The 19,223-nt window shown below is 38.1% G+C and overlaps 4 protein-coding genes across 5 annotated transcripts; 2 read left to right on the top strand and 2 right to left on the bottom strand.

Moving 5' to 3' along the window:
- The first annotated feature begins 721 nt into the window (after positions 1-721).
- Positions 722-3,792, top strand: LOC128269578 (integrin alpha-PS1-like). Its single transcript, XM_053007014.1, has 5 exons — positions 722-937; positions 993-1,120; positions 2,521-2,571; positions 3,177-3,310; positions 3,691-3,792. The coding sequence occupies exons 1-5, from the start codon at positions 780-782 to the stop codon at positions 3,790-3,792; spliced, it is 573 nt and encodes a 190-aa protein (XP_052862974.1). The 5' UTR covers positions 722-779.
- Positions 3,793-8,894: 5,102 nt separating this feature from the next.
- LOC128271343 (methionyl-tRNA formyltransferase, mitochondrial) lies at positions 8,895-10,292 on the bottom strand. The gene is made up of 4 exons (XM_053008819.1): positions 10,130-10,292; positions 9,865-10,071; positions 9,495-9,796; positions 8,895-9,422 (listed from the first exon to the last, which is right to left on the bottom strand). Exons 1-4 carry the CDS (start codon positions 10,279-10,281, stop codon positions 9,052-9,054), a joined length of 1,032 nt encoding a protein of 343 aa, XP_052864779.1. The 5' UTR covers positions 10,282-10,292; the 3' UTR covers positions 8,895-9,051.
- Positions 10,293-10,753: 461 nt separating this feature from the next.
- On the top strand, positions 10,754-14,018 carry LOC128271859 (chromosome partition protein Smc). Its single transcript, XM_053009528.1, has 7 exons — positions 10,754-10,887; positions 10,948-11,117; positions 11,182-11,394; positions 11,536-11,742; positions 11,807-11,949; positions 12,110-12,530; positions 12,600-14,018. Exons 2-7 carry the CDS (start codon positions 10,995-10,997, stop codon positions 12,672-12,674), a joined length of 1,182 nt encoding a protein of 393 aa, XP_052865488.1. The 5' UTR covers positions 10,754-10,887; positions 10,948-10,994; the 3' UTR covers positions 12,675-14,018.
- Positions 12,873-15,245, bottom strand: LOC128271843 (cytochrome P450 315a1, mitochondrial). Of its 2 annotated transcripts, none has more exons than XM_053009509.1 (8): positions 15,056-15,245; positions 14,625-14,831; positions 14,320-14,504; positions 14,025-14,234; positions 13,799-13,929; positions 13,525-13,740; positions 13,247-13,459; positions 12,873-13,182 (listed from the first exon to the last, which is right to left on the bottom strand). In XM_053009509.1, the coding sequence occupies exons 1-8, from the start codon at positions 15,223-15,225 to the stop codon at positions 13,063-13,065; spliced, it is 1,452 nt and encodes a 483-aa protein (XP_052865469.1). In that variant the 5' UTR covers positions 15,226-15,245; the 3' UTR covers positions 12,873-13,062. The 2 variants fall into 2 exon arrangements, with proteins under 2 accessions (XP_052865469.1, XP_052865477.1); XM_053009517.1 differs by having other exon boundaries at positions 13,678-13,740.
- Positions 15,246-19,223: the final 3,978 nt, after the last annotated feature.

Genomic DNA, 19,223 nt, shown 5'->3' with positions numbered 1-19,223 from the left:
CTCGCGATTCGACAAAAATAGAGAATCTCAATTGTAGATGTTCGACAACCCTTAATGTCATGCGGCTATAATTTCTTTACATTACATGTAAAACCCACTATTGTAGGCTGAACTAGGCTGCTACCTGATTGGTTGAAACGGTTAGTCCGAAAATGTGTGCGACCTGATTGGTTGAATGAAGTAAAGAATGAATGAAGAATGAACGTTTTAATGTCATTACCTATCAAATCATTATTAAGAAATGCTGTACCCTGATTTGTTCAGATTATTTGACGTGACTGAATATAGAGAACACCTTACGACATTTGAATAACCAAATTTTTACTGGTATCACCGGGATCTCTCTTGGTGGTTTACAGTGACACCAGACAATATGAGATGTTGGGTTCAGGATGTTTTAGAGAGCTCAATTTGTACTATTGAAATAAAAGCTAAGTCAAAATTAAAACTTGAAGCTAAACTTACACTGTTCGTTTGACAGCAGCGTCGTTGCTATAATGACAGCTTTATAAAGCCCTTTAAGTAGTATAATCGCACATACACATACTATCATACCGTGCTTTGTAGCTATGGTACTGGGTTGTTGGTGTGTGTAGATGCATTAGGCATGTTTTGGGTGGCACCTGAAAAATGACTGTGTCTGTTCATTATCTGCTATTTTGTTGGTTAAACGCCTTCATGCGTTAATTTGTTTTTATTTAAATTTTATTTCCATTAGTATAATAAACGTGTGTTTTATCGATGATATTTGGTTTGCTTGTTTAACCAAAAGTAACAATATGCTCATGCTTGGCGTGGTCATAGCGGTAGTTGGTAGTGTTTCAATGTTTAATCTGGAAACGCGTCAGATCTTAGATAAACACGGCCTACCGGGTTCATACTTTGGTTATTCAGTTGCTGGGCATAGTCAACGTGGTACTGGAAACATAACAAAATGGTAAGACATTAGAACTATCAGATATTCTATTATTTCAAAATGTTGTCGTTTGTAGGATCCTCGTAGGAGCTCCTCTAGGTCAAAACGTACAACCAGCATCAAACCGCTCTGGTGCTCTGTTTCGATGTCCTATCACAGTAGCACATAACGATTGCGTACAAGTTGTTACAGATGGCTACAGAAGTAAGTAATCATAGTTTTCTTATGCGGCCGATAATATGACGTAATTGATTAAAATATCGTTGCACAGCTGGATAAAAGTTGTGTCACCATGATTCTCAAGTGGCCTGTGTATATGTCTACACATTCTGGAGTAAAGAAACTTCATCTGGTTTTGGAAATAGGATACGGTATTATTTGAATTTTGAATACATTAGATATAACTTGGATCACGGTATCTAATACAGGTTATAACGTGTAATAAGCATTAATACGTATATTTTAATTTTTCAAACTGAATAACTGATCATTTTAAAGGCAAATGCAATGCCCAGAGAAATGTATTCTTTTTAAGAATTTTATTTTTCTCAGTTAACTAAAGATTTATAAGTTTACTTTCAATGATTCATCGAACACAAAAACAAACAATATAGAAGATAGTCGAGTTTGTATTTTGCATACCTACACATTACGTGCTTTGGCAGATTGCGATAAAGGGTGACCAAAAGCAAAGAATTCGAGATGAGTTCTGTGTTTTACTGGTATTTATTGCTAACGTTTTAAAAGCTTTGCAGTACTTTTAACAAAATATTTTATCTTTGTATAAGCTGACCATGTTTTTCTTTGGAAATCAGTGAACAAATTATTTATAAAGAAGCATCAATAGAAAATAACTCAAGTGTTTGAAAATCGTTTAAAGTCTTGATGCTGTGAAGAGCAAACTACCAATAACATTCTTAGATTGAGTAGCTATGCACAAAAGAGTAATAATTTTGTTTATTGAACAATTTTTGTGCAGTTTTGTCGATACAGTCTATCATTCTTTTGGCAAAAACTTCATGCTAGGCTACATTGTCAACTATAGTAACAAATCAGACGTAAGTGGTGGTGTGTTTTATTTATTGTTTCTTGTTTGTTGTTTTTTTTTTGTTTTGTGTTGAGATCCATGAGAATATGGTAAAAATGTGAAGAACATCAAAAACTTATGGTAATGTATGATACTAGAAAGCTGGTCCATATATCCATCCATACCTTAATGATGGGCATCTTTGTCTTCTTTTTATCCGCAAATTGCAATCACCGAGCGGTCCTGGTCACTGCTCGCGGTCGAGCGCCTTCGTCCGCCAACTCTTTGAACCGCCTGTTCTTGAATTGCTATTCCATACAGTCGCACCATCTCAAACGCGGTCTACTTTGTTCCATCTGGGGCCTCCTTTGTCTATCAACACATACGATGCCAAAAATCAATCTGAGAATCTGATTCTCGGACGCTGTTTAGAAGGCTTTTATTTTTATATTATGGCTAAATATAAATTATGTGCATTTCATAAATATCACAAAAACGCAACGTATATTTTTGTATCCTCTTGACTCACGAGGGTTGTATAAACTTTGGTTAATTTTTTAATCCTTTGCTGCAAAAGCTTCTTCCGGAAGGTATGAACAGTTTCCAATATACGAGTCCAAAAGACAGTGTAAGTTTTCATGTGTGTTGTTTGAATGACATCATCTTTTAAAATAATGAATGTCTCTGCATGGTTACGTTACTGAGAATGCAATTGTAATTCGCTTCCATTGAATGAAACTAAAATTATTCGTGCATCCCTATTCTGTTTATTTACAGTACAAACATAAGTTATTTCAATATTTTCGTTGAAACCTTTGTGTACACATCTCGAACAAAGAGGCATTTAATTGTGCATGATGAGAGACGTCCGTCTTGAATAGTAAATATTGTGAATATTGTAGAATGTGAATAGTGAATACAAATAGTAAAATATGAATAATAAAATATGAATGTGAATATTTAGATAAGATGATACAGAGACCTAGAAGATTAAAAACATTATTTTAAGGATATTTTAACGATATATATATATTTACTTTTCGAGACGGAAAATCCGTCGCTAATAGCGGCGTTGAATTGTAGCACCTTTTATTGGATGATTATTTCTGCTTTAGATCCATGTTCATGTGCTTGAATACCGAATAACATTTTTATTGTGAATTGTGAGCATTACTAACATATTCATACACAAAACAAATTGTTCTTACTAAATATGTTTCATAAAAATCACAGCAGATGATATAGACGATGAAAATAACAATGACGGTTTCTTGCCGGAGCAACGCCTGGAACCTCCAGGACTAGATGAAATCAAAACCAACCAGTGGCTCGGAGTTACTGTGGAAACGGGGGGTAAAGAAAACAAGGTATGTCTTAGTAAAAACGAAATATTAATTCCTAGCTCGGTCGTACAAATTGGCCTGATCAATTTCAAATTTGGTTTTTTAGTCACCTAGGCCTAGCTAACCATCCAACTAAATCTAATTTCGTTTAGTTTTTAAAAAATAATTCTTATTATAGTTCATTTCTTAGTTTAGTTTGAGCGTTAGCTCAGAAAATAAAATATTTTTAACATATACTTACATTTAATTTCAGATTTTTGTATGTGCTCATCGTTACATAAAAATCAGCAAACCTCAGCCGTTTTCTTATGCATCAAAGGCAACAGACAGTGATTCTCCCGGCCTGTACCTAGGGCAAGGTGTTTGCTATGTGTTAAACGAAGACTTTTCGTTTAGCTTTGCAGTTGAAGTATGCCGCGGACGTTCCATTGAACGTGAGCATCAACAATATGCATTCTGTCAGTCAGGAACATCTGGTGCTGTTCTGGCAGATGGCACCGCCCTGATTGGCACTCCTGGAGCAATGACGTGGAAAGGAACGTTGTTTAATGTTGCCATTGAAGGGGATTTTTTATCAAGGGACAAATTTCAATACTACGCTCCACACGATAATGTTCATTCGCCTGTTCCTAACTATAGTTATTTAGGTAAGATTTTTTCATTCTTTGACATTTTTCATTTCATTCATTATTTTGTGAAACGATCACGACTATAAAACTAGGAACATGGAACGATGGAACGGATCACTCTGAGAAGAGCAGCCTTGAAGCAACTCGATGAAATTGACCTCGTAGCAAAAAACAAATGCGCTATCTAGGCAGTGGTGCGGAATACGCATGGTAGCATCTATGGTTATTTTGTAGCAACTATAGGTGTATAACGTTGCTGAATACCGCAACATATTCTTCTTCATCTTTTAATTATTTATGCATAATGAGAACTATTAAAGTAATATTTTAAGTAAATTTCGCGACTAAGTTATTTCCGTACGTTCATTCGAATTGTTTTTTTTCAGGAATGTCCGTCACAGGCGGCCGATTTTTTGGAGAGCATATGACATACGCAGGAGGTGCCCCACGAGCAGCTCAAGGAAATGGCGAAGTAGTTATATTTTCAAATCGTAACCGTAAGAATCCCTTCGACCACATCGTTTCGTTGATAGGCGAACAGTTTGGGTCTGGCTTTGGTAGCGCTATTGCCGCCACTGACGTAAATGGAGATGGGTTAGTGATCATCATAACAAATACAATGCCGCGGTCAAATTTTATTCTTTTAATTTTTTTCTTTTTAAAATCATACGTAGATTACCGGATCTGTTTGTTGGGGCACCAAATTATTTCAACCGCACTGACGGAGGTGCTGTGTATGTTTACTTGAATCGAGGCAATATTTTTGATCAAATATACGATCAACGTTTGACGGGTCGTTTAGAATCCCGATTTGGAACCTCGATTGCCAGCTGCGGCGATTTAAACCGTGATGGTTTAAACGATATAGCCATCGGTGCCCCATATGAAGCGTCAGGTAGGGGTCGCGTCTACATTTACTTCGGAACGATAAACGGCCTGTCCGCTGAACCGGCCCAAACCATCGACCCACCCGATTCGTTCTCCAAGCCTAGCGACTGGCGTACTTTCGGCAGTTCTCTGGCAGGAACCCATGACCTCGACGGTAACTCGTATCCTGATTTAATCGTGGGATCCTATGGGAGCGATCGTGTGACTGCGCTGTTAGCTCGACCCATCATTAACATTCGAACTTACGAAGAGCTGAAGGATGAAAATGGTGTATATGAACCAATTGATCCAACCAAATACGGTTGCTATGCAGATCGTACAACGAACGTCACATGGTATGATAGTAGCGTCGATATCAGTTTTAGATGATTGCTATATTTTCATAAATTTTTTTTTTACATGTCATAACATTAGCTTCACCTTCAGGGCATGCAGTTCTGTCGACGATGCGTTTCTTGCCTCTAACGACGGCGACGCTTTAAATGAATCATTCCTGTTCTTGCGGTTTACGATTAAAGCCGAAACGTTTCTTAACGATCGGAAGTTTTCCCGGGTCTATTTCGGCATGTCGCAAAACGATTCCACAGGAACTCCAGTAACACGTACTAACGTATTGAACAAACGATTTCGCCTGGCAACGAGTGCCAATGCAAATGAGACCGACAAAACGTTCTGCCACGCCGTAACGGCTTACTTGAAAGAAGGCACCAGAGACATACAGAATCCAATACAATTTCGGATTAATTATACTCTAGACGAAGAACAGCGCGATGCAAGTGCATCGTTTCCCATGAAAAATCGTCTTCCTCGTTTGGAACCTATCTTAAATCGTACAGCGGCTGAGCGTATTTTTACCGTGCCGTTCCAAAAGGATTGCGGGACGGATGGCATTTGCCGCTCTGCGTTGTTTATTCAGGACATTCAGTTAGTTGGACTGACGAGTAACGGCAGTGATACTTACTTCCTAGTATTAGGACGGGATCGTACTCTCACATTAACACTTAAGGTGCTCAACAGGGCTGATTCAGCGTATGAAACACATCTCTATGTCCAACACGATTCATCACTTACTTATGCTGGCGCCAAGGTGAGAGGCCTTAAGGCAAAATTCGTTTGGCAACGAAAACCGAACTCTGTGAGTATATCTCTACAGCATATCTTTCATTTATTTTAGGGTTCATCTATATGTGGAGCTCATAATATATCGATGGTGGACTGCAGTATTGGAAATCCGCTCAAACGAAATGGTGAAAAAGTGCTCGCTTTGCGCTTTGATGCTCGGTCATTAGAAGAAACAGGATATGGTAGGGGTGCTAATGGACCAACACAAACTATATCGTTAGTGATTTTCATGAATACAACATCCCGCGATGGAGATCTTAAGCCGAAGTACATCAACCTGAGAATTGTGCGAACGGCCAAACTTGGCATTACAGGCGTTGCACAACCGGAACAAGTTTTCTACGGTGGCGGAGGTGTTCACATAGTAGGCGAAAGTGCTATACAGTCTTTAGACGAAATTGGAAAGCCCGTTAAGCATGTGTTCCAGGTGGATATCTTCCGACATTATTTTTTTCTTAGTTGGCTCAATTCAAATGTACCTATACTCATCACTAACATGTGCTTTTCTAGATGTTCAACGATGGTCCATGGCGCGCACCGGCAGTCAAACTAATGATCGACTGGCCTTTGCAGGTAGCAAATAACAAACCACAAGGCAAATGGCTTTTGTATCTGGATGCTTTACCAACGCTGGAAATATCAAGTGCGCGAGATGCAGGGCAAGATCGAAGATTTTGTAATGTGCTTAGAAAGACCGAAATAACAGGAGAAGGATCTCCAGTTAATCCACTTGGCCTACGTAGTTCGTCGACGAAATCCAATTATTCCTCACGCGCGTCGCGTGTTCGACGAGACCGTGCAATGGTACTGCGGCCCTCTGCGGCAGATGGAGCTATCCAAATGGACTGTCTTAGCCAAACTGCCAAATGTGTTCGCATCGTTTGTGACATATATGACCTAGGTCCAAAAGCTCAAGCACTGGTATCGATAACAGCTCGTCTGTGGAATACCACACTTGTTGGAGACTATCCACGGGTGGACGTTGTTCGAATCGGTTCGAGTGCGCATTACACCGTCGAAGGACTTGATGATATCGATGTTCCTGAAACACTCGTGGTGCGCACCGAAGCATTTCCGGAAATGGGTCCACCAGTTATTGCGACAAATGTACCCTGGTGGTTCATTGCATTAGCCATCATAGGAGGGCTTATTTTACTTGCCGCCGTCTCTTACGTACTGTCACGTTTAGGATTTTTCCGACGCAAACGTCACACAGGAGAAGATCCCACGCTTAGCGGTAACTTAGAACGACGTCAACCACCAAGAAGCACATTTGATAGTGTGAACGATTCACATTCTGGGGCTGAACGTAAACCGTTCATGAATCGGCGTTCATGATAAAGACTGATTGAAAGGTCGCTTTAGTCCAAACACCACCAGTGCCATTTTCTTAACCATGCCCATATACTTAAATGTTTTCATTTTCATTTCCGCATACATAGTGCGTTTAATTATTTGTTAAAACTTTTTCAGATAGAGTTAATTAAACCAGCTAAATGTGCCTATTTTTCCATAAAGTACATATAAGGTACTATATTGTGTCCTACACATCGTGTATGATCCCACTTCTTTTATAAGACGATAGTGCTTTAAATTTTTGCTATGATCAGATCAGATGATGATCAGATGATTTTAATTGAAAATAGTGTCCTAGTTCAAAACAATTTTAAAATTTAAGTTAAGTAGCACTCCACTTCGCTAGTATTCTGGATGCATGGTCCATTTTTTTTATAATTAGGCGCTTTATTTACTTGCAACGTGCAAAAACTACTTAATATAGTTATATGTGTTTTATAAGTAGGCAACAGGTGCCAACAGCTGACTATACACCTCTGGTAATGTTTATGCCTTGCCAAATAATTCGAAATATAGTTGTTAGTGATCATAAAAGATTGTTTGGGTACATACATTTTGTAAAGGCTCTCCGGTCGCTACTCCTAAACACGTCCACATCGTACAGAACGGTAGCATATTTTTCGAATATACAAAATGGGGTACACTGGCTTCACAACTTCTTGAAAGCATGGTTTATATGGCTAGGTTTGGATTGAATATTTAGGGTAAATATTTAGATTTGGAAATCTATTAGACGTTATTCCCTAGAGACAGTCCTGAGTAACTATAACTTATCTGGGTACATCCTCCGAACGGCTCTGTCAACAAAAACTCCCTCCACTGCTTTCTGTTAAGCGCCTTCGTGCACCAAATCGTTATCCCCGACGAGTAACTATAAGGCAGGCACCAAATGCACTACACTGGGTTCATGTTCACGATAAAGGTTCGGCTCAAACAGCGTCAGTCTGGGATCGAGGTTGAAATATTTTTTCCCTGAAGCCAAACCCAAGATGGCAGCACAGTGCACTCCTGGAGGAAGCCGTGGATCTGAGATAAACGAAGATACGGCAACCCGTGATACTGTAGCCAAAAGCACGAGCTCCAAAGATATATTCTGGCGTCGGTATCATGTTACTCGACCAGGGTGTTAAGCTAACTCGACCAGGGTGTTATGTTAACATTTTAAAGAGCTGTTCCAAGAGCCAGGCCAAAATCGCTCAGTGGATGTAGCCAGATAAGCAAGTTCCAAGAGCCAGCGTGCAACCAGACGTAGCATGAGTACGGAGGCAGTATCTAGTGTTCCAGATTCCATTGGAATCCACTAGTACATTGCAGCTTTAGTAGACCACGAGGTTCATGGCACCGGAGCCTCAATAATGAAATCACTCGAATCGATCCAAACCTCTACCGTCGATTTAGCCTCCGCCTATAGATCGAGGGCTACTAGCAAACTATTTACGGATGTTATTTTTGTTCTATCCTTTTTAGGTTTTTTCCTAATGCTAACTTATGGCAGCTGCCATTTGAGAATTTTTCATGAAACATTATCCGAATATGTCTGAATTCTCATAGGCGAGGATCAAGGAACAATAACATTTTTGTGGCACCAGTAAAGTGAACTGTAAGCTATGCCCTTGTCATTCTTTTTAAATTAAGTTTCTCTCAAATCGGTAACGGTTGTCGAATCGTACATGCAACGGGCTAAAAATATTCTGACAATTTCAATAAATTTTTCATCTTGACAATCAATAACAATTTTCCATCTTTTATTACTGAACACGATATCACACGTTACATTCCAAAGAACCGTCTGGAAGTATCCACTTTACTTAAATATCCATTATAAAAGTCCTGCCCAGTGCATACCTTTTTATTTCCAATAGATAAGTGCACTATTTCTATGAAGCAACCCCCATGGCATCTTACCATTAGTTTTTTAGTATTTTTAAAGTATACTATACAGCCAGCACCCTCATGAGCATGGTCGTTGGAAAATTTTGCTTGATTATAATCATATCTAATTTTAACTAGTTTCACTAGCTCCCCTTCAAATAACGTAGTTAATGGTCTTAAACTGTAAAGTGAGCGATACAAATTATAGATTTGCAGAGCAGTCTGACCCTTCCAGTGAATCTCGGCGAAGTTTTGACCGATTTTTGGTGCTATATAGGAAACGATTGCTATTACAAACTGCGATAATGTTGTTGGTGATGTCAATAGTAAATAAAACATACCGTATGTTGCTTCAAGATCATCTTGAGGGATTGAGTATCTGTAGTGATGGTCCAGATTTCCAATGCATTGCATTAAACATACAGCGCCTTTTTCCGCCAATTGATCGTGCAGCTGAGGCATCACCATATCAGGAGTAATATGCACAGTTGATTGTAAAAGGATTTCACCCACATCAAAGCGCTTCGGTTTGATTCGCATTATGCTAATCCCTGTCCGCGCAGCGCCGCTAGCAATTGCGTGTACGATGGGTGCTGCACCTCGAAATTGCGGCAGTAGACTGGCATGCACATTAATCATTCCTCTGCGGGGTATAAGATTCGACTGATATCATACACGTTGCAATTGTCCAGAATGGAGAGTGTGTATTACCGGCTAAATGTATTAATTATTGATTCAGGGATAAGGTGGCCGAATGAGACCACTACGCCGAGGTTGAAAGACGTATTTGTACTTGCTGAAAAAACATTCCAATCATGTGACAGTATTCCTTCTGCTAGACAATAATGCTTTACCGGGTTTTTGGCTGCTTTAAAGGACGTTACCACTTCGAGGGCCTGAACTTTACCCTCTGTTTTCCTGTAACGATAAAGCTATAGAATCAATGCTCTGTCAGATGTACCTAAAGTTAACTTACACGTTGTTGTGAATAAGTTTTAGACTAGGCAAAGAAAACGTATCCGTCCCAAAGAAAAGAATTCTTAATCGATCACCGTTTAAACAATACCTTCGAACAATGCTGTTTGTTTTGAAAATAGCAGCACATTTCCTAGTAAAAAACATCAGCATATTGTTGTCTTTAAATACCAAACAAGAATATTGACAACTCGAAGCTCTATTTTGGAAAGTGAGATGGCTCGGTTGCGGGCATTTCTCGATTCTCACTGCGAGAACGACCACGCCGTGAAGGTGAAGAGAGTCATCGTCGTCACGTCGAATTTCTGTTGTTCGTCGACAACTCAGCCTGACAGTAAAGGCAGTACGACAATACGACAGAATAAAGGATGTAAATAATTGCCTTATGCTATCAGCAACATAATATGTATGGCGTAAACGAGCTACCATTTTGTTACATCGAGTTGATACGACGGCGTAACAAACGGCGTACGAGTAACGGCATGTAGTTATGTTGGTGGTGGTGACGGCGCGGTAGTTCTCCTCGTGAGAATCGAGCGATTCTCTCAGCCTAAAACATAGATGTTGTTGATGAACTATGTTGTTGAGTTGTCAATAGTACTGTTCCCAATATTCGTTCGAAACACGAAATTTCGATTGAAATGCATTTTATTCAATGTAGAAAGTGAAATTGTAACAAACTTGTAACTCAGAATATCGTACGATTTGTGTTTGCTACCTACAAACGAGTTTGTTAGTTTACATTCTACACAGAGTATGGTAAGATAGCGTTAGTTCTGGTGTGATACAATGTTCAATGAAGATGTTTTTTTTTTGTAGATTCTACTAAGTATTCACCAGATGTAACTGATTTTTGCTATCTAATAATGGACATGGAAAAAAATCAATCGAGCGATATGGCAACTCAATTGACGATGAACTGTAGTTGCTTCCAGACGGTGGTGGAGGTTAAGGCCCAACTAGCCAAACTTGAAAGAATAAATGAAACAGTAAGCACTTTATAATTTTGAATCAATTCTGCTGAAACAATTAACGGAGTATGATTTCTTTTAGCTTCAGAACAAACTAGACAACCATGCTAAGGATAATGAAAATCTGGTCATTAAATATGCCTTTGTAGAAAAAAAGGTTATAGATCTAAGATCTTTAGTGGAAGAAAAAGAAAGTAAACTTCTCAAGAACGACCACGAAATAGCAGCATTACAAAAGCAAATAGGTGTGATACGAGCGGAAAAGCTGAAGCTACAGCAAAGTGTCGATTCGAAGGTAACACGCTTTCTTAAACGACGAGATGTTATCGTTTGGTTACTAATTAAAACCTCATGCTAACACCTCCTTTGCCATTATGTTAGTAACGAATAACTACAGCCTGATAATTGCCAATATGTTCTTTTTTCTTTTTTTAAGCTTGCAATAACCGAAGAAACAAAGAATAATGCGGAACACGCAGCCGAAATGGACAAAAAATATATGGAATTTCAAGCAAGAGAAATTATGTTGAAGCATGCTTATGATGAACAAGCAGCAAAAATGGCTTCATTGCAAAAGATAAACGGAGATCTTCGAGAGAGTTTAGTCAGCCAAGAAAAAAAATATGCTTCATGCATGAAAACGGTATGCTTCTTAAAACCAACATTTTCATTATTTAAACCGTGTCGCTTTCATCGTACATTTACAGTTAACAGATAGTGAAAATGGTAAACAGGAACTACGACAGCACACGAAACAACTTCAGGAAGAACTAGAGCTACACTCACTAAAAATTGAAGAGCTGGCAACTAAACTGAATGATGCGAGTGTTGCTGCATTGGAGTCATCACGGTACGAAGGCTTTAGTATTTTGTTTTTTATGCCCGTCAATACTTTAACGCTTACCGGGTTATGCTCCCCTCCTTGGAGTTACTAACATATTTATATCTTGAGTGCTCTGACTAGTATGTTCTACTTGTACAGCAATTTTGTTTCTTTATTTGTTTTGCAGCATGGAAGCCACCATAAAAATGCAGCAGAATGAGCTGGAGCAACTACATACTTTGCTCGAAGAACAGACCAGTGATGCCGAGGCAATGAAGGCAAATGAATTGGAGCTTCTAGCGTTGAATAGAGATCTTAGCGAACTGAATTGCCTGTTGCAAAAAGAAATCACTAACCGAAAATGCAACACACTGGCTGTTACTCTGGAGTACGAGAAATTTGTAAAAATGTGTTACGACTACGATGCGCAAATCGCCAGCTTAGCAAATTCGCTTGCTGTCGAGAGACAAGAACGTACAGAAGAGCGATTATTAATGGCCAAGCATATTGCTGATAAAACCAGAAAATTGAATCATACAGAGCAATGTTTGCAACAAACAATAAATGACCTTGAGGCTCATAGGAAAAAGCATGAAGCTATCGTTAAGGTAGGTACCCCCGTTAGTGCTGGTTTAAAGTTGCTGCCAATTTCATTTAATATGTGTATTATTTTTCAGGACTTTAAGCGTGAAATGAAAAACGTGCAATATGTTTGTGTAAAAAACACAGTCGCAGACGGTGAAAAATCTTGAGCGACAATTAGCGACAATGAGCAGAACGGCCCAGATCGGATTCAATGATCGTTATAAGCTACTATTTCCTCATCGTGTACCAAATCTTGAAAACGATTAAATTAATTTTTTATCTAGTCATGACTTATAGAAACAGTAAATCGGCATTGTATAAATCTTTGTCTTTTTAGGTAAGGCTATCTAGACGGGTAATAGTAACTTTTATTTATTTATTTTACTCGTAATACTCGTGTTGCTGCCATACATCACATTGTTTTAACTAAGCAAATAATTGAAATCACTATGGCGATTGTGTCAACAAATCATTTTGCAATAAAACTGTTTTGTTACTTATTAATTATATTTGATCAGAAAATATCATCAAATCATGAAACGCCAACATGTATTACTATAACGATAAAGGTTTAAAAATGAGATTCACTGGCACGTTCGGTACAGTAACAAGCTTCAACACCGGCTTTACTTCAGGATGTTGCTTGGGCAGATCCACCTGATATTGCATTAGTATCTAAAAGCAAAATACAAAATAGTGTTACATGGCACAGTCACAGCTCACACTAATCGTATCTAACCATCGATAGCAGATAGTACATCTGAAGCTGTGCGATTTTTTTTCCAATGCACGAACGGGCTCCCATAGCAAATGGTAATGATGCCGATGGCGTTGCTGAAATGATTCGGTTTTCACTATTGGTTCGTTGCCAACGAAATGGATCAAATTCGTTAGATGCACAAAAAAATCTTGAGTCTCTTCCGGCACTATATAGTGACAGCAATATTAAAGTCTGAAAAATAACGAATATAGTGATTTTTGTTTCATATTTTCTCAGTTTTGCTCCAAGTATCTTGCCTCTTTGGGAATTTTGTAGCCACAAAATAGAGCATCACTATCAATGAATCTTCCTACAAAGGGAGCTACTGGATAAAGCCTTAGTGCTTCTCGGACCACTCCTTTTATGGCAGAAGATTCCAAGCAGGCGGCATCATCTATGTTTTTACGTACATCGTTTTGGACTCTGTGATTCGACGCTAGCAAATAGAGCGCCCAAACAGTGGCAAAAGCAGTCTGAACAACAACAAAAGTTATTATTTGAATAAAACTTAGGTTAATAATGCAGCAATACCGTATCGCCCGCAGCAATTACGAAATCTACAAAGATTCGCATCATTAACGATTGGTCCATTCGAGCCATCATGTGTAGCAATCCGTCGTCCTGGTTGCTGTTTTGCGTTCCGAATTCGATTATAGAAGTAGCTTGGCAAAATAACAAACAGGATATTGAATAGATTTCAATGGTCTGTGCAACAGAAGACGTGAATAAAACCAACGCATATATAAAACACACATACCTAATTTCACTGTTTTTGGAATAATCTCCTCAAACTCTTTCCATGAACGGAGACTCATTCGCTCCGCAATAACAGGTGGTATATTCATAAGTTCTGCGCTGCATCGGAATATCTTGTACACCTCTTTGGAGAACTCATCAACGAGATCGCGAAACATTTTCGACTTCTGACACTGTTGGAATGATGTTCCTAGCATAACACTTAACACGACTGACACAGTGAGTTAAAGTACAAATAGTATTTGAATTAGTCGTTTCATAAATTAACATAATAAAAAAAAAATCTGTAATCATACCTTCCACCGACCACTTGTACAAAAATGGTTCAATATTCTTGGCAACAGAATTATCATCACAGCTAGTTTTAATTTCCATCACCTTTGCAGCGCATACTTTTTGTATTGGTATTTTCATCCAGCTGAAATCCTTTAGTAATGGCTTGTTAAAAAATTGCCTCGATTGAAGCCATTCTTTGCCGTCCCTGTACAGTGTAGCATAGCATATAGTTTAAAAATCGTGCAGTTTTTTCGCAAATTATTTGAATGCTCTACAATATGATTACACATTTTTCTACAAAGCTATCTTAGCATATGCCACTTACATAAAAAATAAACCTCGTTGATAGTTGAACTTTTTGTTAAAATGAATCCATGACTCCGGTAACGGGTGCTTTGGAAATTGACCTTCATGCTGGAAGGTTTTTCGCATCAATGAGGGATCTCGAACGAAAATTGCGTTTTGGGGTCCAATTTTTAAGCGAAACATGTCTCCATACAGATCATGATACTGTGACATTCGTAGGTGCAATCTGCAATAAAAAAGTGCCAAATGCGTAGATTCGTGAAAGGAAGAAATCTTAAATGTAAGAAGAACAAATTTTGCGTTTGATAAAGCCCTAAGCACCTGTTGCCTTCGTGATATTTTTGCTATTACTGTCAGCTTACAAAAAATTGTGCTCATCCAGCAATTACTCAACGTAACAAATTGGCTACACATTTGAAAAACTTATATTGTTTAATAAACTTAACATACTCAGCTGGTTTCCCAAGAAGCATGATGTCGTTGAGCATTCCAATGAACGGAATTCTTTTCGGGCCAGGGATAGCATCGTAAGGCAACGCATTGTGGGTCGAGTATTTTATTATACTTGTCGGATTGAAAACATTGCCGAAATAGTTCCTAACTACTTGACGAGAATACATTGAAAAACAGAAAGCTTAACAATTAAATTAGACAAACGATCTGTGAATTGAGCGTGTGGAACAATTAGTGATAGAAGAAAGACGGAAAGGAAAACAAATACACTCAAATGTTCAAATGACCGAACTGTCAAAGTAATAATAAGTTAAGTTTAAGACATTTTGGCAAAGCCTATCTACATCTAAAGTCAGGCCGAATCATTTAAATTAGGGGCCAGATTCTTTAAGCAAATTCCAAGAAATGCTTCCGTCATCACCAACATAACTGCATTTTTTACATTACGGCACATACGTTTTACGGCAGAGTATGGGTTTCCATGGTATTCCATGGAGTTGATACGATGGCGATGGTTTTTTTTTAATGTCGCATGCTGGTATTTTAAGAAGCTGACCTCCGCACCATATGACTCAGTTTGTCTTTCGTATGCAATGATTTTAATATCATCAAACCGCCTATAACATCGTAACGAATTCAACCAATGAAACAGCGACATTCGCCACGTTCAACGTGCATTTACAGCCGTGTTCCAAGATTCATTCCGGCGTTGTGGCCGAGAAATGGTATAGATACAGGTCAATTTTAGTCGAACGTGCTTTGTAAACGGAAAAATTTTCGATGACAGTGGTGTTTTAAATTTTTGAACGCATAAGCATGAGGATCTTGAAGGAAAAAATCAAAGCAATCATTTTCTCGCCTTTCTAAGATTCAAAAATGTTAGAAATGGAACCAAACGATAATTTCACTAAATTCTGATGGGTTGCCTTTGGCTTAATTTTGGTTTTGCTTTGCCGCGATTGTGTGGTATAAAAAAATTTAACCGCTTCGGATAGTACTGTGCGATGTGAGTTTACAAACAATCAAACAAGAGCATCTTGAAATATGCCGAACATGCGTAAAATGCAGTGCCTGAAGCACACAGCTGTGTTAAACTCGATTTTGGAAATTACTCGGTCCATAAACAAGCCCATCGCAATGAAATTGTGACTATAACAAACAAGAGAGCTCGAGCCAATACAAAAATGTAATGTATAGAAGTACTGCGAACTATTGCTTTCCTATCTAGGACTACCTAGGACAAGAATCAATTCCAACGACTAGGAGAATCAATCGTTCATTTTTATTTAAAATGTTCATTCTTATTTTAAACTTTAAGTTGATGCTTAATACGGCTCTGTCCGTTCTCATAGTAATAAAATAAATTATAGCCCATTCCATCCAAAATTATTCCTATTCCAAATTCATGGTGTTCATTCGTCAAGCAAGCAATCACGGAAGATTCACGACAAGAACACACAGAATGACAGAATTTTATCATTTCTGGACGTTGAACTAGGTTCCCATAGCCACAGTGTGCGTAAGCCGAAATTCACTGTTATTGTACACACCAAAAGTCCACTTAAATTTCCCCATAGCAGAACATGATTTCCAACTTAAAAATAATATTTAATAAAAACAAAATTTCAAAAGAAAAGCTGGAATTAATATCTGTTAAATTGTGGATATACTTTGCAACAGAACTTCATTGTGATTGTTCTTGAAACGATACTAGAAACGTTTCACAGCAGAAAATTGTAACTTGCTCAATGTAAAATGCGATAAATATTAATAGATTTACGAAAATAGAAATGTTTATTCAATTGGACTTTGCAAATACGGACCATGAATGGAGATTGGAATCCTCGGAATTCCACAGAATCCAGAAATTGGAATCCTGCAAATTACAAACAATCTATGCACAATAACGCATTTTCTGAGGTGTTTCTACAAAAACCACTTTTCATTTGGAAGCAATAAAATAGATTGTGTCAAAATAGTTCAACGGATAATTATTTGCCGTTGCGTTAAGCCCCCGGCTGCAACTAAAGACAATAACAGAAAGATAACATCAATTGCCAATTATTCCTGTTTGCCTGTTCTGCAGAGCCTAACCTCAAAAGCTAGGACCTAGGGGCGCCTATTAAACCTGCAATGAATCTCTTAAGCATTTCTTTAATCTACACAATGTACTCAATTCAGAATGTACTCAGACAACAACAGCATCTTTATCTCGTTTTATCTCGCGGAAAAGGTTTTTGCCCGTTGTTATGTAGGGGATACAACAAAGTTAAACAACCTTAGCTTATTGTTTTTTCAAGTATAGAATGCAAAATACATTATCACTCAAGTTCTTAAGCTTTCAGTAAGTTAGTAAGAAAACAGATACATGGTACAGCCATGCGGTTTTATTATGAAAATGAACGTAATGCGTAAATAGTTGTAGAAAAAACATTTCCAGCCATTACTGTTACATATCGTGGTCCGTTTTTCTTTGAGGACACACTATCCGACTCAAATCAATTGAAGTAAGTGTTTTGAGTGCTTTTAGCTGCACATCAACTCACGTTGTAATCGATGATGTTTCGCACACACTTCGAAATCAAATGATTCAAGTTTTTCAGAAATTTATGATTATTTCATTTTTATCAAATTACGTGCTGAAGTAAGTTAACATAGCGTGAGTAGTGAAGTGTACATAGCGTAGCAGATGATGACGGAAATATTGTATTATGCTACAGAAGAATGATCAACAATAAAGATTCAGTCAATGTGCTTAGTAACAGTGTGGATACAAGCGCATGTGCCCCACAAGAGATAGGTGTGCGTGCCTACACACTTTATTTTCTTAAATGCATCGGTGAAGAACTAACACGATGGAAGTGCTTGCAGCATACTTCGGAGATGTATATAGAAAAAGCATGGTTTCTCACAAGTTTGTGTATGTCACATTTTTTTCCTCAGAGTAGGCTCAAGCTTATGCAAAACATTAAGTAAGGAGTAAGTAGGTGAATGTGGTTTATTATTGTGAGTTTCTCCAATCTTTACCAGAGAACGATAGAGACAGATAAAGAAAAGGTAATAAAAGAGAGAGAAACAGCAGATAATACAGCTCGAGAGCGTAGAAAAGAGAAATACTTCATAAGCAACAGGGTAAACGGGAAACAGTCTGTGAAAAATTTGGATGAATGAGAGTATCAGCAAATGCTTACATGTGGGGTACAATGTTACAGAGAGAGGCTTCGAGACAGAGCGAAAGAGATGGGGAATATATAAAGGGATACAGTAAGAGAGAAACAGAGAGAGTGAGAGAGAAAGAGAGAGTGAATGTGAAAAATAAACATATAGGTGGGTAAAGAGAAAGAGAGAGAGCGGAAGCGGGAGAAAAACAGAATGGAAAGAGATTAATGGAGAAGTATGTTGATTTGTGAAAGGGAATAGACAGCATACATAAATTCTTGATAACAAAGATACATAAAACAGGAAAACAGGGCATTAAAAACAACATAAATCTCCCGAGTGGGTGGGTGAAGGTGGTGGGGGGTTAGCAGGGAGAGTGTATTGTATCGCTCAATAGCATAAATGGGATACATCGAAATTGTCGTTGAAGTGATTTGAGTCGTTGATTTTTCATCTCGATGAAAGCTTTGAAGTTTCATTTATACAGCATTTACTGCAACTATCGCTTACCACTGAAGTACGACTGATTGCTATATAGAATAATATTAACATGAGGAGCAATCATAAAACATATTATTAGATTTTTACACTAAGTAAAACATTTTGATTATTGCAATGATTTGCCAGTTAATATTATCCTACTAAATTTGAAATAAGATTCGTAATTTTAGTCACGTTCCGCTGCAGTTTATGAATAAAGTTACCCTGACCTACGCTATGGAGAAACCATTAATTTTGTACGCTTACTCTCATCTCTTACAAGATTAGCCAGTTGACGGTAATAAAATGGGCTCGAAAATACCTCAGAGCATTCACAGTGTTAACATAAACCAGTATCCATGGTCCATGGGAGACGAGTTTAAATAATTAGTCTGTTCTTATGGGGGTTAAAAGAGATATGAAAAAAGCGCCACAGCAGTAGTTCGTTCAACTTCTTTTAAATTGCTTTATCCTCCCAACTTTTGGTATTTGTAAATTGAAGCTTGCATCGATGATAAAACGAGAC

The sequence above is a fragment of the Anopheles cruzii genome, chromosome X (genome assembly GCF_943734635.1).
Source record: "Anopheles cruzii chromosome X, idAnoCruzAS_RS32_06, whole genome shotgun sequence".
NCBI lineage: Eukaryota > Metazoa > Arthropoda > Insecta > Diptera > Culicidae > Anopheles > Anopheles cruzii.
This window is presented reverse-complemented; position numbering and strand designations above follow the sequence as displayed.

What these genes read in the sequence shown, in the direction of transcription:
- LOC128271859 (XM_053009528.1), top strand. Translation starts at nt 10,995, where the DNA reads ATGGACATGGAAAAAAATCAATCGAGCGATATGGCAACTCAATTGACG. An exon ending in TTGAAAGAATAAATGAAACA is followed by an intron (nt 11,118 to 11,181) that starts GTAAGCACTTTA and finishes GATTTCTTTTAG; the next exon opens with CTTCAGAACAAACTAGACAA. An exon ending in ATGCTTCATGCATGAAAACG is followed by an intron (nt 11,743 to 11,806) that starts GTATGCTTCTTA and finishes GTACATTTACAG; the next exon opens with TTAACAGATAGTGAAAATGG.
- LOC128269578 (XM_053007014.1), top strand. Translation starts at nt 780, where the DNA reads ATGCTCATGCTTGGCGTGGTCATAGCGGTAGTTGGTAGTGTTTCAATG. An exon ending in ACTGGAAACATAACAAAATG is followed by an intron (nt 938 to 992) that starts GTAAGACATTAG and finishes TGTCGTTTGTAG; the next exon opens with GATCCTCGTAGGAGCTCCTC. An exon ending in TGTTACAGATGGCTACAGAA is followed by an intron (nt 1,121 to 2,520) that starts GTAAGTAATCAT and finishes TTGCTGCAAAAG; the next exon opens with CTTCTTCCGGAAGGTATGAA.
- LOC128271343 (XM_053008819.1), bottom strand. Translation starts at nt 10,281, where the DNA reads ATGCTGATGTTTTTTACTAGGAAATGTGCTGCTATTTTCAAAACAAAC. An exon ending in ATAATTAATACATTTAGCCG is followed by an intron (nt 9,797 to 9,864) that starts GTAATACACACT and finishes TATACCCCGCAG; the next exon opens with AGGAATGATTAATGTGCATG. An exon ending in TGATCTTGAAGCAACATACG is followed by an intron (nt 9,423 to 9,494) that starts GTATGTTTTATT and finishes TTTCCTATATAG; the next exon opens with CACCAAAAATCGGTCAAAAC.
- LOC128271843 (XM_053009509.1), bottom strand. Translation starts at nt 15,225, where the DNA reads ATGTATTCTCGTCAAGTAGTTAGGAACTATTTCGGCAATGTTTTCAAT. An exon ending in CTTCTTGGGAAACCAGCTGA is followed by an intron (nt 14,832 to 15,055) that starts GTATGTTAAGTT and finishes TTTTTATTGCAG; the next exon opens with ATTGCACCTACGAATGTCAC. An exon ending in TCCAAAAACAGTGAAATTAG is followed by an intron (nt 13,930 to 14,024) that starts GTATGTGTGTTT and finishes TATTTTGCCAAG; the next exon opens with CTACTTCTATAATCGAATTC.